The sequence below is a fragment of the Hylobates moloch genome, unplaced genomic scaffold, assembly GCF_009828535.3.
Source record: "Hylobates moloch isolate HMO894 unplaced genomic scaffold, HMol_V3 SCAFFOLD_6, whole genome shotgun sequence".
Lineage (NCBI taxonomy): Eukaryota > Metazoa > Chordata > Mammalia > Primates > Hylobatidae > Hylobates > Hylobates moloch.
This window is the reverse complement of record NW_026652281.1, coordinates 11,440,345-11,456,888: the sequence shown is the minus strand read 5'-3', so window position 1 is coordinate 11,456,888 and position 16,544 is coordinate 11,440,345. Positions and strand designations below refer to the sequence as shown.

Genomic DNA, 16,544 nt, shown 5'->3' with positions numbered 1-16,544 from the left:
CCAACCTGGTGAGACCCCGTCACTACTAATAATACAAAAATTAGCTGGTCTGGTGGCGCAAGCCTGTAATTCTAGTTACTCAGGAGGCTGAGGCAGGAGAATCACTTGAACCTGGGAGGCAGAGGTTGAAGTGAGCCAAGATCACCACTGCACCCCAGCCTGGGCGAGAAAGCGAGACTCCGTCTCAAAAACAAACAAAACATCTGGCTGGGCACAGTGGCTCACGCCTGTAATCCCAGCACTTTTGGAGGCTGAAGTGGGTGGATCACTTGAGGTCAGGAGTTCAAGACCAGCCTGGCCAACGTGGCAAAACCCTGTCTCTACTAAAAATACAAAAATCAGTGGGGCGTGGGGCGGGTGCCCTGTAGTCTCAGCTACTCAGAAGGGCAAGGCAGGAGAATTGCTTGAATCCAGGAGACGGAGCTTGCAGTGAGTTGAGACAGTGCCACTGTACTCCAGCCTGGGTGGCACAGTGAGACTCTGTCTCAAATAAATAAATAAATACATACATAAAGTAAGATGCTCATGTAAATCCTCTCTTCCCACCCCCTACGATATCTATCTATAGTTTCAACCTGGCAACCCTATGACCTCACCACTAGGATATGGATAAAAAACATAGTAGCCCCTGTTTACCTGTATCTTTTATCTCAACCCGTTTAAATGTCTATTCCTTGCAATGTTTTGTAATATTACATGTAGTACTTTGTACATCCTTTGTCGATAAATCAATGTACAAATACTAGGGGTGAGTATGCTCAAAAGTTATTTTTAATGATAATGGTCCATGATCAAGGGGGTTTGGAGACCACTCAGGACAGGGAAAACGCAGACTCGTGACCCATCAGGGCTTCAGGGTGCCCTCTGGTGAAGCGCAGCAACAGGACAGAGCCCCGCTTCTAGCTCTGGCTCAGGTTAAGTGTTTAAACGTCCTGGCTTCTGTGTCTTCATGTGCAAATGGAGATAATAGCACCTTTGCAGGTTACTGTGAAAACAGGTCGGAAGTGTTTATCTACAGTGTGGACCAGAGCCTCTGGTATGTACTAGGTGCCCTATAAATGTTCTTTCCTCTGACTCAAATGACAATCAGTTTCTAGGGAAAGGAACGCACAGCGATCCCCAGCACATCACGAGAAATCTCTCTGCAGCATTGCCCTGGCTGCGCTGGTGACTCACTCGGGGCTAAAACTGTTTATGTCTGCGGAGTCAGAGCATTCTGCCCTGTGGTTTCAGTTCACATGGGGTTGGGCGACACAGTTTTGTTTTCACTTTGGTTTATCGTGTGAGTTTCCATCCATCAATTCTTTTGTATCTGATGTGCTTGCGAAACTTTGCGGGAATTCACTTGAAATTGTCCAGTGAACAGCCACTGCGAGTCTCATGGTCAGAGCCGGGGTCTTCCCAGTGTAGGGTCCGGTCAAGGAAAGGGCCACTTCCTGCGCCTCCCAAAAAGAGGAAGGAGAAGGCCCTGGCTTGTGGGAGAGTAAGAGGGGCCTCTTTAATGTCTCCCAAGCACGGTACCCCAACTCCCCACATACAGTCCAAACCCTTACTGCAGCCGGGAGGTAGGTGTCTGCCGTGCTCATGAACAGGAAATGAACCCTGTCAGCCCCCGAAGGAAACATCCGTCTCTTTCCTTGGAGGAGACACTTGCGTGTCTTTCTCTGTGTGCTGCAGCTGTTGGAAAGGCAGACAAGTCACTCCCTGATTGATATCAGTTCCCAGGCAAGGTTCAGGCTGGCAGAGGAGGCCACTCTTTCTGCACTGGAGAGCAAAACCCATCTTATTTCTCTGAGTGCGAGGTGACAGTGAGGAGATGAGAAGAGCTGCAGTGACCCTGTGTGCACCTCAGAGGCCGGTATTCCCTCATTTGCCAATCTAGAAAGAAGACGGTGTTTGCTGTCATTTGTTTCTTGACTCGTTGATTCTCAAACACAGTCTTCCCATGGATCTGTTTCATGCTGTATTTTGTACTATGCCGTGAGATGACAAAGATTTTGTGTCTACCCTCAAGAAGGGTCATTTAGAGAAGAAATTAGAAAAGTAAATGAGGCAGGAGAATAGGGTCTGGAGAAAGGGAACCTAAGGCTGATTCACGCTGACTTTGTAGAATTGATCAAAAGGAAAACCCCAACTTTCCACACCTAAGGTATAAAAGGACCAGAGGCTACTCCCTCTGCTACCTGTCCCCACTTTTCTGAGTGGCAGATGGAAAATTGAAAGTACCCCTGATTGGTTGCTTTCCATGACCAATTGGCCATTTGCATAGGAGCGTAACTTTGTAACTTTGCTTCAGCCTCTGATTGGTTGCTTTTCACAACCAATCAGACATTTGCACAGGAGTGTAACTTCTTTCCACAACCAATCTGACTGATTGTGGGCCATTACTTCGTTTGCATGAAGTGTACACCAAGTGGCCAATGGGAGACCTCTAGAGGGTATTTAAACTCCAGAAAATTCTTTAACCAGGCTCTTGAGCCTCTATGCTTGGGCTGCTCCCACCGTTCGGAGTGTACTTTCATTTTCACTAAATCTCTAATTTTGTTGTTTCATTCCTTCCTGCTTTGTTTGTGCGTTTTGTCCAATTCTTTATTCAAAACGCCAAGAACTTGGACACCCTCCTCCAGTAACATAAGGAATGTCTGGATGTGGTGTGAAGAATATTGGGGTACACCACAGCAGCATGTGCTGTCAGAACACAGTAAACAGGCATTCGACACAGATCAGCAGGTCCATGAAGGTGGTATTTGAACTAAGTTTTCAGAGCTGAGTAAGAGTTTGTGAAAAGACAGGGCTTAAGGAAGGACATAGTAAGCTGAAGGCACAGGACTTTAAAAACACATAGGCTGTAACTGCAAGGTGTGCCTGAGAAGGTACATGTGACGTTTGCTTTTTATTTGTTTGCTTATTTAGAGTAACTGCATGATCATTATATGCAGAAGACGCTTGAAGGGACCAGATTAGGAAGGGCCCATGGTCCACGCTGCTTTTTTTTTTTTTGAAACGGAGTCTCTCTCTCTTACTCAGGCTGGAATGCAGTGGCACGATCTTGGCTCATTGCAACATCCGCCTCCCGGGTTCAAGTGATTCTCTTGCCTCAGCCTCCCGAGTAGCTGGGATTACAGGCACCTGCCACCATGCCTGGCTAATTTTTATATTTTTAGTAGAGATGGGGTTTCACCATGTTGGCCAGGCTAGTCTCGAACTCCTGACCTTAAGTGGTCCACCTGCCTCGGCCTCCCAAAGTGCTGGGATTACAGACGTGAGCCACTGTGTATTTCCATTACCGGCCCGCACTGCATTTCTATTACCTGAAAACAGTGTGGAAAATATTAATTACAAAGGAGATTAAAAAGTAAAACTGGTTTCTTGGCCTGAAGACCCACATGGTGACTTCACTAAAGTCATTAGTTAAGCAAAGAAGAGCAACACTCCAATTTTCCTCCAAGCTTCAACGTTTTCTATTTCCTCCTTTGTCAAGTCTTAATTTCCCTACCTGATTCAGGCTGCGCTAACCTGACTTCATCCCGACTCCTGGCTTCCCCAGTCCCTGCTCCCCAGCACATACCATTTATTCAGTGTTGGCCAGTGATGCCTGCCACTGCATTTTATTGATGAAGAAATGGAGATCCCAAGAGGTTAAAAAACTGACTATAGGAGCGAACACTAGTTTAGAGTGGAGTTTGAATATGAACATGCCTCTGTCTGTCAAAACCAGCATCCCTTCAGCCAGGATCTTTCCTGGAAGAACTCAGTATTAAGGCACTTGGTTAGTTCTTCCTGTTGGTGGACTGATTGATTACAATTGAATCTTTCAGCAAGCTTTTGGCTGAGCTGGGCAGCTTCCCCGCCTTCCTCCACCTCTCCCTTCAAAAGCCTGAATTTCCAAGGCTTTCTGCCATGGGTACTTAGCTTTGAAGAAAATGAACATATTTTTCATTCTTGTTGCTGGCCTCTCCCTGTGTCATGGCTGTTACTCTTTTCTTCCTCAACACTGACCTAGGTCAGAAGGACCCTATTTTAATGTTTAGCATTTGGGGGTCACTCCATAGAGAGGGGTTTGTGGAAATGCTTCTTTTTTTTTTTTGCTTCTTTCTGTGGATCTGTTTCGAAATGTAACATTTTAAAGCCCTTCTTGGATGGAGGATTTTTTTTATGGTAAACATAAAACGTTCATTGAAACATTAAACATTTTACAGCTGTTTTTCAAAACATAAATTTTCATAGACATCCACCCCCTCACTGCCACACCCCCTCATAGATTTCTTCTTCTTTTCCTCCTCTTTCTCCTCCTCCCTCTTCCTCCTCTTCCCCCCCACCTCCCGCCCAAATAGGTCCAAGACCAGAGTTTAGGGTGGGTGGGTAGAGGGCTAGTTTACAGATAAAATGTAATGGTTGGTGTAGATCATCTAGTTTGGAAAAAGCACATTGTATTTTAATACTAGGAACGTGTGCATGCCAGAAACCTGCCAAGGAAAACACTCCTGCTGCTCCTTCCAGCGCTGACTCTAGCTGCTATGAACTGGAACCCTGCACGAAGTCTCAGAAGGCTACTGGGAAGGGCCATAATCTGTCTCCATCCACAAGGAGAGGTGTAGGAGGGACTACTCTGAGAAAGCCAAAATGCTCAGGAAAGCCAGAGCTAAGATGGTGCAAACCAGCATGTGATTTGTCCAAGGACATCGTTTTGATATGATGACCCATGGGTGGTTTGGGTACTTGTGAAAGCAGGGTCAGCAGAAAGCTGATGTAGTTGGATCTAAAGTACAGCAAGGCTGAGCATGGTGGCTCACACCTGTATTTCTAGTGCATTGGGAGGCCAAGGCAGTAGGATTGCTTGAGGCCAGGCGTTCAAGACCAGTCTTGGCAATATAGCAAGACATTGCCTGTACAAAAAATTTAAAAATTAGCTGGGAATGATGGTGCATGCCTGTAGTCTCAGCTACTTGAGAGGCTGAGGCAGGAGGATCACCTGAGCCCAGGAGTTTAAGGCTGCAGTAAGCCATGATCATGCCAGTACACTCCAGTACTTTAGCCCTGCTAAAGTCCGTTGTAGTAATACTAGATATCAGCACCCTTGCCATGGCCTCATGAGGAGTGAAATGGACTTTCTTGCTCCTGGATTTTTGGCTCTTGGCCTTGTAGTTTTTGTTTTTTTTTTTTTTCTCATAGGATATTAGTCAACATGATGTGAGCAGAGTCTTGAGGTGTGCTTGCATGATTGGGTTTGTACTCTTTAATTTTTCCCATAGTCAATGCCTCCTCTTCAGCTTGGGCTGCAGAATGAGATAGATGAAACAGACCTGAATCTGACTTACACCTTGGAGCCGTGTTCAGCAAACCCAGTCAATGTCAGACCAACCTCAACCAAGCTATAGGCTAGTGAGTGAGGAAAATAAATATTTGATCTTGTGAACCATTGAAATTTTGAGGTTGTTTGTTATGTAGCAGTATTTTGGCAGTAGCTGATGAATACACCACTCCCCATCCCTAGTGGCTTCCTATTCCATTTAGAATAAAAATTCACACTCTTTTCAAGGGTCTGCGTATCCTGAAGAGCTGAACTCCTGCCTGCCTCTCAGAGTTTATTTCTTACCTCAAGTAGCTTTGCCCAATGTTCTCCTAATGTCCTGCAACCACTCTAGTCTTCTTTCTTTTCCTGGGACTCACAGAGCCTATATGTGCATTAAGGCCTTTGTACATATTGTTTCTTTTGCCTGGGAAGAGTGGTGGCGGGCACTTACTTACCCTTCTTTTTTTTTTTTTTTTGAAATGGAGTCTCACTCTTGTCATCCAGGCTGTAGTGCAGTGGCGTGATCTCGGCTCGTTGGAACCTCCGCCTCCCACTGGGTTCAAGCAATTCTCTAGCCTCAGCCTCCCAAATAGCTGAGACTACAGGCATCTGCCACCACACCTGTCTAATTTCTTATCTTTCTAACACAGTTTAAGTATCACTTTCTCAGAGGCCTACTGTGACCACCCTACCTAAGTAACAATAATAAAATAAAAATACCCATCATTTATGAAGTGCTCATTATATGCCAGTGTTCTTAGCATCTCCCAACAACCCTAGGAGACAGGCGTTACGATGAGCCTTCGTAGTGTTCAGATGAGGAAACTGAGGCTAAGAGAGCCTTGGCAAGCTGAGTTACTTAGCTAGCAAATGGTGGAGTTGAATTCAAACCCTGCCTCTTGTCACCCACTCTGCTTCTTTTCTGTTGAGCACTTACCACTCTCTGAATATGTGTACAATTGTTTCCTCGGTTACTGTCTGCCTCTTCTTCCCTAGAGCGTCAGCCCATGAGCTTATCCAGCCTACAGAGGAGATGCTGCAGCTTGGCAGAGCGTTGATTGCTCGACATACCAGAGTTTAGTCCTACCTCTGTCTCCAAGCTGCTGCATGATCAAGGATAAACTATAATTCTGCTCTCTGCTTCAGTTTTTCCACCTGTCAGTGGAGGGGCATGCTCTTGAATGCCTCAGTTTTTATAAGACTCAGCATCCTGCAGCCAAAATAACCATGCTTCATAGTGGTCCTCTTGCATACCAGCCTAAGAAACTCCAAGTCCATCTGCGCCGAAGGGTATTGAACTTGGCCAGAGCACTTGGGATCTGCACAAGTGTCCCCTGTCTGTTAGTTTTTTCACAGACTCTGCTGTTTCTCTCCCAGACCTGACCCTCCACTCCTCTGTCTCACATTTATCCATTGTACCCTGTGTAATTGCTGAACTCCTGAGCTACAAAGCTGAACAGGCACCAAAGCTAGGGCAGTGTCCACTCATTACATATCTGATGAACGAATGAATGAACCTTGTCTACCACAAATAGCTCACCACAAATAAACATTTTAATCTACTATAAAATAGCTCAAAAGACTCTATGCAAATAATTACTGTTACCCAGTGGTGGAAGTGCTTTACTCTTTATGGAAAGTCTTTCGCTCATTTCTATCTGCAGTATTTACTGGGCGTTGTTCCACGCCAAGCCCTGGGGATACAGAGTTAAATAAAATCGAAGCTTAATCCAGCCATGCTGGCTGTAAAGTTCACCTTTCGGCTCCTTTCTGCCATTCTTACTAGGGTCTTGCCCCATCTTGGCAGCAAGCCTGCTTTACCATTGGAGACCTCAGCTCTGATTACAATACGTCCGCGATCAACATGCCCTAACTAGTTAGCAGATGGCAGCTGCATGAAGTCACTGGGCGCAGATAGGAATCAACAAGGGAGATTAGGTAAAGTGCTTATTTGAGGTGCTGTCAGGGCCCACGGCAAAGGGTTCCCTCATTCCCTCTGCAGTTATTTTTCATGCACACTCAGATTACACTGCTCGGTGATATTACATCTGCATGCGTCTTGCCCTCTGACACGGCAAACACAGATGCTGCCCAAATCCTTGTAAAGCCGTCTATCTTAAGTAGGAAGGAGCATCTTTGCGGGGGAGGTGAATTGATTTGCAAAGCAGCCTGACACATGGTCTCTTATTTCTCCTTGCATTCAAATAATTCATCTTTATGCCTCTAGGGCCGTGGTGAAATTCGAACCTGAACAAAACCAACGACTGCAAGGTTTATTTGTAGCAGTGGGATCAGAGAAGTTAGCCAAGTGTATTCTAAAATTATCAATTGCTCATCACATGGTCTGGATGTGTTTTAGTGCTTAGGGATGGGTGGACCGAGGCTATGGTGGCATAGCCCTCCGTGACCAAGGGCTGTCTGCATGGGTACGCAGATGCAACATGCACTGCCGTGGGTTGACCTGTGTGCCATACATCACACGCAGACTACTGTTTAACCACCTACATCATAGGTACATCCCTCGTTTTACAAATGAGGAAACAGCATGAGAGAAGTTCAATCCTCTGCCCTGCAGAGAGGAAAGGGGAAAAAAATGGACTTTCAAGACAGCTGAAATTCAAAACAAAACAATGTTTAAAAATTCAATACAGCCTTTTGCATTAAAATTACCATTTTAATAATAGTTTAAAAGAGAGAAAGAGAGAGACCCAAAATAGTCCAACTGAGGTTTCGGGTTCTGGTGACAGAATATGAAATCATAATGAAACATCTAATGTTTTGTTGTTGTTACAGTTGTTGTTTTACACTAGTGGTATGCAAACTAGTTTAAGGATGTATTTCAGTGTGGAAAAAAAGTGGAGGATGTACATTTGGAGGATAAGGGAGCATGAAGTAGGGTGGAGGAAGTGTTTTCTGGTCTAGTTAAGGAGGAAAAATTATAGACCTCAAAATAGGTGTCATTTAATATATATCTGTGAAAATGGGCCAAATAGATTGCCTCCGTTAAAGCCGTATTGAATGTTCAAATCTCGAGTTACCTGAAATGCAACTGTACTTCCTATATTTAACCAGGCTTTTTATAAACTGTTCCTCTTAACACCTCAAGCTGACAACCACATCCTGGGTGGTTATTTAATACCAAGTTTGACTTTCTTCACTTTGAGGGTCCTCAAAATAGAAGGCCAGAGAGTAGACTTTTAAAAGTCTTGCACTGTTTACAAATCAGATGCTTTTTGGCAGTGACTGTGAGCTCCTTACAACAATGCCTTTTTGTCGTTCAGCAGTAGATAGGCTCTATCAGGGAAAAATAGGAGAAATAAAATAAGACAGCATATGGAAGGCATTGCTGAAAGTCTTTCTCACACCTTAAAATCAAGGAAGAAGAGAAATAAAAACAAAATAGTGAGCAACACCTCTGTGAAAGTAGAGGTGTTTGTACAGTTCAGCTGCTGCCTTATTCAAAAACAGGAAGGAAAACCCACTGCCCAGGTCAGCTGGTGGGTGATCTCCATTCAACTCCTATTCAGAGCCTCAGTTTCTCTGCAGGACAGAAATGAGAGGCACAGAATTTCATAGCTGTCCTGCCCCTCCTGTGGTCTGTAAGAATGGGACCAGGACTCCTGGTTGTGAACCCAAAAAAGATTCCCATTAGGATCAGGAAGTACGAGTTGGCTTAGAAAAAGGAAAGAAAGAACGGGGCTGTTTCATTTATTTTTCATGTGTAAGTAAACTGGGACTTATTTTATTTTTTGTTTTTTGTTTCAGTTTTGGGGGGTACATATGTAGGTCTGTTACATGGATATCTTGCAAGATGCTGAGATTTGGGCTTCAATTGAACCCATCACCCAAATAGTAAACATAGTACCCAATAGGTAGTTTTTCAATCCTTTTCTCCTTCCCTCCCTCTTCCCCCCTTCTGAAGTCCCCAGAGTCTGTTGTTCTGTCTTCATGCCCATGTGTACCCAGTGTTGAGCTCCCACTTGTAAGAACGTATGGTATTTGGTTTTCTGTTTCTTCATTTATTCGCTTAGGGTAATGGCCTCAAGCTGTATCCATGTTGCTGCAAAGAACATGATTTTCTTTTTTTTATGGCTGTGTAGTATTTCGTGGTGCGTACGTACCACGTTTTCTTTAACCAATCCACCGTTGATGGGCACTTAGGTTGATTCCATCTCTTTGCTCTTGTGGGTAGTGCTGCCAAGAACGTGAGTGCAGGTGTCTTTTTAGTAGAGTCATTTATTTTCCTTTGAATGTATACCCACTAATAAGATTGCTAGGTCAAATGGTAATTCTATTTGTAGATCTTTGAGAAATCTCCAATTTATTTTTCATAAGGACAAGGTTGCAGAGAAAAGAGAAGAGTGCTGTTTCAAACAGTTGAAAACCATTCCTACTTCCGAAAAGAATTTGACTCAAAAGGGAATGGTACAGTACATATAGAAGACAGATGTATTTATTTTATGTTTTGAACTACATATCAGAAATTAGTTAGAATAAAATATGGGATAAATATACCAGGAAACTTTATGAATTGTTTCTGACATCTAGCATTAAATTTAGCTGGGTTTCCTGGGAGTCAAAAGCAAAGAGTTTTCAACCAAAAAAAAGAAACAGATGTATAGTAACACACCTCCGTCCTGCAACATAATTTTAAGAATTTATCAGATTTTATATATATATATATATATATATGCATATGTTTGTATATAAATATACATGTAAAGACCCAAAACTCATATAAAAAGACAAGGTGATACAGTATTTTAAAACAGTTTACTAAAAATAAAACATTCTTCTATCAGTCGTGCATGCCTTATATTTATGTAGATACAAAAATAGAGTTTGATATTAAACAATACTTCAAGAAAGCCATTTGTGCAGAGTTAAAAAATTTGTAGATCCAGTTCCTTACCAACATGTAGACATGTTGTGATGAAAGAAGGAAGGAAGGAGGAAGGGAAGAAGGAGGGAGGGGGGGAAAGAGAGAGAAAAGGAAGAGAAAGGAAATTCTAGAAAAAGAAAGGAAGGTGGGAGGGACGGTAAGAAAGAAATTAATTCCCATTTTAGAGTAAGACTGGAGGCAGAGTGGTCACTCAGATGAAAATAAATAACGCAACCGTGACTTGCTTCTGTTCCGTGCACGTGGAAGTTGGCTGCCACAATGCTTCTGAAGAGAATTGGCATTTTTCTTTAAAAAAGAAGGAAGAAGATGAGGAGAGAGAGGACACAAAATTCACTCACAGAAGTGAACATAAATTCTAACATTGATTATTTAAAACAAAGACCAAGTTTTACCAATCAGTTGTCTCAATGCATAAAAGAAATATCTCTTGTGCAATGCCTGCTTTTGAGTGATTCACTTGGACGCATACTGAAAATACACCTTTGAGTAGTTGAGTGACTTGAAATATTGGTAAATGTTCTTTAATATTTTGTCTGTCAGTGTTAGAGACTATCAGGTTAAAACAAAGATATTCTTTCTTTCGTTTTTGTTTTTGATGGAGTCTCACACTCTGTTGCACAGGCTGGAGTACAGTGGTGCGATCTCAGCTCACTGCAACCTATGCCTCCAGGGTTCAAGCGATTCTCCTGCCTCAGCCTCCTGAGTAGCTGGAATTACAGGCACACACCACCACACCTGGCTAATTTTTGTATTTTTAGTAGACACGGGATTTCGCCCTGTTGGCCAGGCTAGTCTCTAACTCCTGACCTCAGGCTTCTGAAAGTGCTGAGATTACAGGCTTACAGGCGTGAGCCACCATGCCCGGCCAAGAATATTCTTTCTAATATGATTTAGCTAACAGGTTCAGCAGATTTTTAAACTCACTTTCAAATCATGATAAAATTATATAAGACAAACATTTGTCTTCTGTTTTCCCGTGATAATGGTTTAGCATTTATGGAGCCCTGCTTTGTGCTAATGAGTTTATGTGCCCTATCTTCTTTAATCTTCACCACAACTTTATGAAATAAGTGGTGTCCAATAAATTTAATCACTTAATTACTTAAATGGACTGGCGAGCCACCTTACCTAGCTGGCCAGGAATTCCAAGAGTCAGGCTTCCTGATCCAAATCTGTCCTGGTCCCTTCTTGGCTTGGTGCCACCAGCAGCAACCGCATACTCCAGCTTAAATATCATTGGGGATAATTCTAGGCCCTTTGTCTGCCTGGTTCTTCCAGGATAGAGGCAGTGATTTCAGTAATCTCTTAGGGCTGGGCACAGTGGCTCACGCCTATAATCCCAGCACTTTGGGAGGCCGAGGCGGGTGGATCACCTGAGCTCAGGAGATTGAGACCATCCTGGCTAACATGGTGAAACCCCGTCTCTACTAAAAATACAAAAACAAAATTAGCTGGGCGTGGGGGCAGGTGCCTGTAATCCCAGCTACTCTGGAGGCTGAGGCGGGATAATGGTATGAACCCGGGAGGTGGAGCTTGCAGTGAGCCAAGATCGTGCCACTGCCCTCCAGCCTGGGTGACAGACTCCAGCCTGAGTGACAGAGTAAGACTCCGTGTCAAAAAAAAAAGAAAAGAAAAAAGAAAGAATGTCTTAGGCAACTTTCATTTCATCGTCCAGGTACAGAGACAATGAGCAAGAAGAGTATTGGGGTTGGGAAGACCAGTCACCTTGTGTCTCAAGATGCTTCTCAATTGTCTTTGTTGCAGCAAGTACTACTGCAGAGTTTTACTGCATTATAGCCTTCTTAAATAAAACTTGCCCAGGTGTAGTGGCTCACGCCTGTAATCCCATCACATTGGGAGGTCAAGGCAGATGGTTTGTTTGAGCCCAGGAGTTTGAGACCAGCCTGGCTAACATCGTGAAATCCCGTCTCTACAAAACATAAACAGAAATTAGCTGGGCATTGTGGTATACACCTGTAGTCCCAGCTACTCAGGAGGCTGAGGTGGGAGGATTGCTTGAGCCTGGGAGGTCAAGGCTGCAGTGAGCCAAGATCACACCATTGCACTCAAGCCTGGGTGACAGGGCAAGACCTTATCTCAAAAAAAAAAAAAAAAAAAAACTAAAGGAAGCATAGAATTGAAGAGGCTATTCCAAGGCCACATGGCTTTTAAGTGGCAGAAACAGGGGAATTCTGTCTAACACAATCCAATTTATCCAACTCAAGAAGAGAGATACGCCAAAGAGAATGATTATTAAATTATCATTAATGTGAACTCTTATAATTACTCTCATAATTTTCTTTAGGCTTATCCCATTGGGCATTGCTAAGTATTATTAGATTGTGATTATAAATGGATTCAGCCAGGCATTTCTCTTTTCCTCTGTGGCAGCTCTTTCTCTAGAGAACTTCGTCGCTGGGGATGCTGATCTTCTCTGTCTTCACGGTCTTCACTCGCTGGGGATGGAGTTCAGGAAGCCTCACTTCTCCTCCTGACATTCTTGCTTCCTTCTTCCGTAAGGGCCATTGATGAGCACTCAGTGAGTTTGAGGAAGAAGGCGTTCAGGCTGATTTCAGATAGCCTAAGGTCAGTGTGCAAGTTAGTATGTACCTGTGTCTTATTACTGAACTGGTGAATGAATGAATGACTAGGTCATTATGAATTTGTATATCGGGGTTTTGAAGAGGTTGGCACTGGATTTGAAAGCAATGTTCTCTAAGTATCTACCGCTTTCTTTTCCTTGCCTTCCTGGATTTCCTGCTCTTAAGGTTGTTTGTTTTTGTTTTTCTCTCCAAACAAATGGTATTTATTAAAGAAAAATTCATTTTCTTATATATCAACCAGTTGCAGCCTTTGGATGTTTTAATTATATAAAAAAGCATGGAAACTGGGCATTTTAGTTAGCAAGTACAGCCTTGACACAAATAAATGCACGGCTTTGGTTACACAGTGCGTTTATTTGGTTTTCTTGAAATAAGAAAAAAGACATCTTCTCCATCACCAGAGTTGCTGAGTTTGGCAATGTGGATGAGATGACCTCTGAGGCCTCTACTTATAGATCTGCACGGTTAGGCCTGGGAGCTGTACTAACTCAGCCGGTGGGTGATAACTTACAGTCTGTGCTGTGTCCTGCACTGTCCATTGTCTGCAGGGGTGGTATTCCCATGCCCAGGGAAGAGAATGCTGTTCACGAAGAGCCAGCCATTTATACTATTAAAGATACACAAGAGTGGAACAATGAGAACACGTGGACAACAGGAGTGGGAAGCATCACATGCCGGGGCCTGTGTGGGGGTAGGGGGAAAGGGGAGGGAGAGCATTAGGACAAATACCTAATGCATGCGGGGCTTAAAACCTAGATGACAGGTTGATAGGTGCAGCAAACCACCATGGCACATGTACACCTATGTAACAAGCCTGCATGTTCTGCACATGTATCCCAGAACTTAACGTGAAAGTAAAAAAAAAAAAAGTTTTATCAAAAAAACAACAACAAAAAAAACACCGGAAAAAGGAGACTCCCTTCTTTGAAGGATTTAATTCCAGGAATTGGAGAACGTCTTATACATTTGGAGAGGGCAATATAGAAAATGCAGTGGGTGGCCCAGGACTCCTGGTCCAGGTAAAGCAGGCCGTGTTGCTTTTCCCCTGGACCGTGATCTTACATGTTGGGATGACGGAATCTTGTTATACTGATTAATTTAAGGCTTCGTGATGATGAGGGAAGAGCGAAGATGTTCTTGAGTCAGTACCTGCCAGAGTGGCTGTATCCTGGTGTTGTAATATCAAATAGTTGTACATTGTTTAGTAAATAGTCCTGCCTGAAGCCTCTCAGTGCCACACACCCACTGGGATTCCTGGGTGATTCATCACCTGGAGGAATATCACCTGCCTTGGTTGGGGAGAGGAAGCCTCAGGACCTTGCACCAGGGCCATGTGACAAATACCCATTCCAGTTGTTCAGTACCCGCTATTAAATATGCCGAATATTATTCCTGAAAAGGGGCATGGGGATAATTACCAAAACATACCTGGTTCCAGTCCCACTTTCACCATTTAATAGCTTTGGGTCTACAAGTGACCATCCCAGATTTTTCTCCTCCTCTATGTACCAGTCGTACCAATAATTATTGTAACTTCATAGGATTTTTTTCAGGACTCAATGAGGAGAAAAGCACATGCCAAGGAGACGGTTTTCTAGCAAGTCAGAAGCCTGTAAGAAATGGTGGCTTTTTAATTGTATGACCAAGTCTCTTGGAGAGAAGGCCTCATGTATGAACTCTGAGGCATGAGAAGGCTCAGAATTCACCCCATCTTCGGTGTTTTATTTGAAAAAGGGAAGAATGATGGAAAAGGGGAGGAAAGAGTACATAAAGCACGAACAGGGATCCTAGAGACTTGAATTTCTTGTATGCACTGCCTCTGGCTAATAGGGATCTTTGACACATATGCTTTTTCTCCCTTTCCAGCTGGCCCTGTTGCTTAAAATGGCAAAAGTAGATGTCATGTTGACAGACAGTTTTGTTCACTGTCAAAACTTGGTTTATCTAATGTGGATTTGAAACCAAAAAAAAAAAAAAAAAATCAATAAAATGAGCAGCTTTGGGAGCTAGAGTGAAGGCAGTTGAGAAAGGACAGAACTCTAGAGGGCTCTTAAACATTATTCAGGAAGCTCTGAAGCTCCCTCAGTCTCGGATTCCAAAAAGAGATTCATTAGGCAATAGTTCACCTTAGACCCTTGAGGAGATGGACTTTAGCCTGAACACACTGAAAAACATAAGAGAAAAGTTGGAAGAAGGCATTATTTTTAGTGTTCTGAGAATGCTTTATTGATATTCCTATGAGAGTTTCATTGGTTACTGACACTATGTACTGATTGGGTAAATTCTAGCATTTTTACACTTCTTTGTCTCACCCTGTTTATTCATTCATTCTTCCATTAAACTACAATTAAGCAACTACCATATCTAATTTTAAGGTGGTGGACAAAGAATCAGACATAAGTTGGGGAATGTGGCCGCCGGTGCTTCTCAGTTCTTGGTAGCCATGTCTCAGCGTAGTCTTCTCAGACACCTAATACTACTGACCTGTGTAATCGATAGGATCTTGCAGACATCAGTGTATGTGACTTATGAGGCTAGACCATAAAAATATTGAGGCTTCTGCCTTACTAATGTGGATCACTGACTCTAGGAAAAGCCAGCTGCCATATTGGGAGGATACTCAAGCGTTCCCATGTAGAAGAACTGAGCCTCCTACCAACAGCCATGTGAGTGAACCACCTTCGAAGTTGATTCTGCAGCCCTAGTTAAGCCTTGAGGTGACTGCAGCCTTCGCTGCAATCTTGACTGGAACTTTATTTGAGCCCCTATCTAGAATCACCGAGCTAAGCTCCTCCCCAGTTTCTGCTCCACAGAAATTCTTGTGCGAGATAATAAAAGTTTATTATTGTTTCAGCCCACTTAGTTTTGGGATAATTTGTTACACAACAGTGGATAACTGCCCATTCAAAGAGTCAAAACCATTGACTGTTCAGCATTAGGTAAGAAAACGAGTTAATTGTTACTTTCTTTCTTTTTTTTTTTTTTTTTTTTTCTGGAGACGGAGTCTCGCTGTGTCGCCCAAGCTGGAGTGCAGTTACGCAATCTCGGCTCACTGCAAGCTCCGCCTCCCGGGTTCACGCCATTCTCCTGCCTCAGCCTCTCCAAGTAGCTGGAACTACAGGCGCCCGCCACCACGCCCGGCTACTTTTTTGTATTTTTAGTAGAGACGGGGTTTCACCACGTTAGGCAGGATGGTCTCGATCTCCTGACCTGGTGATCCGCCCGCCTCGGCCTCCCAAAGTGCTGGGATTACAAGCGTGAGCCACCGCGCCCGACCCATTGTTACTTTCTTAGCATCTACCCCAGCACCCCAGCATGACCACCATTTAGAGGGAGCTGTGCTTTGGCAAATGTACGTAAGACACTGTCTGTTGCTTCTGTACCTCTTGCCTCATCATTTGTGGTGTGATGTGTTTGCCTGACAAATACCATCTAGCACCCTGCCTGCAGGAGCTTGTTGAGACAGCTAAATTTTACAGGTAGTTGGGGTTTAACCATTTAACCCAGTTAATTCTTCTAAAAGTGCTGTATTAAAGCAGGTGGTGTGTTTTGAAAGATGTATATAAAAACATTTGTATTTATTTATATAAATACATTGTATTTATATACATGTATTACATGTATATAAATTACATGTATACATATACATTTATTACATTTATATAAATACATGTATTTATATAAATGTATTTATTCATATAAATGTATTTATTTATATAAATACATGTATTTATATAAATGTATT

General features: G+C 43.2%; 1 protein-coding gene across 3 annotated transcripts in view; it reads left to right on the top strand.

The window, feature by feature from the left end:
• The window catches only part of WWOX (WW domain containing oxidoreductase), an 804,193-nt gene that overhangs the window by 651,671 nt on the left and 135,978 nt on the right, over positions 1 to 16,544 (top strand). The window contains exon 9 of one of the 3 annotated variants that reach the window (XM_058440467.1): positions 12,588 to 15,649. The exons of the other annotated variants lie outside the window; for them this stretch is intronic. Coding sequence (XP_058296450.1) covers positions 12,588 to 12,599 — 12 coding nt within the window. The 3' untranslated portion in view covers positions 12,600 to 15,649. Of the gene's footprint in view, positions 1 to 12,587; positions 15,650 to 16,544 lie in introns of those variants that run through there. 3 annotated transcript variants of the gene reach the window in all.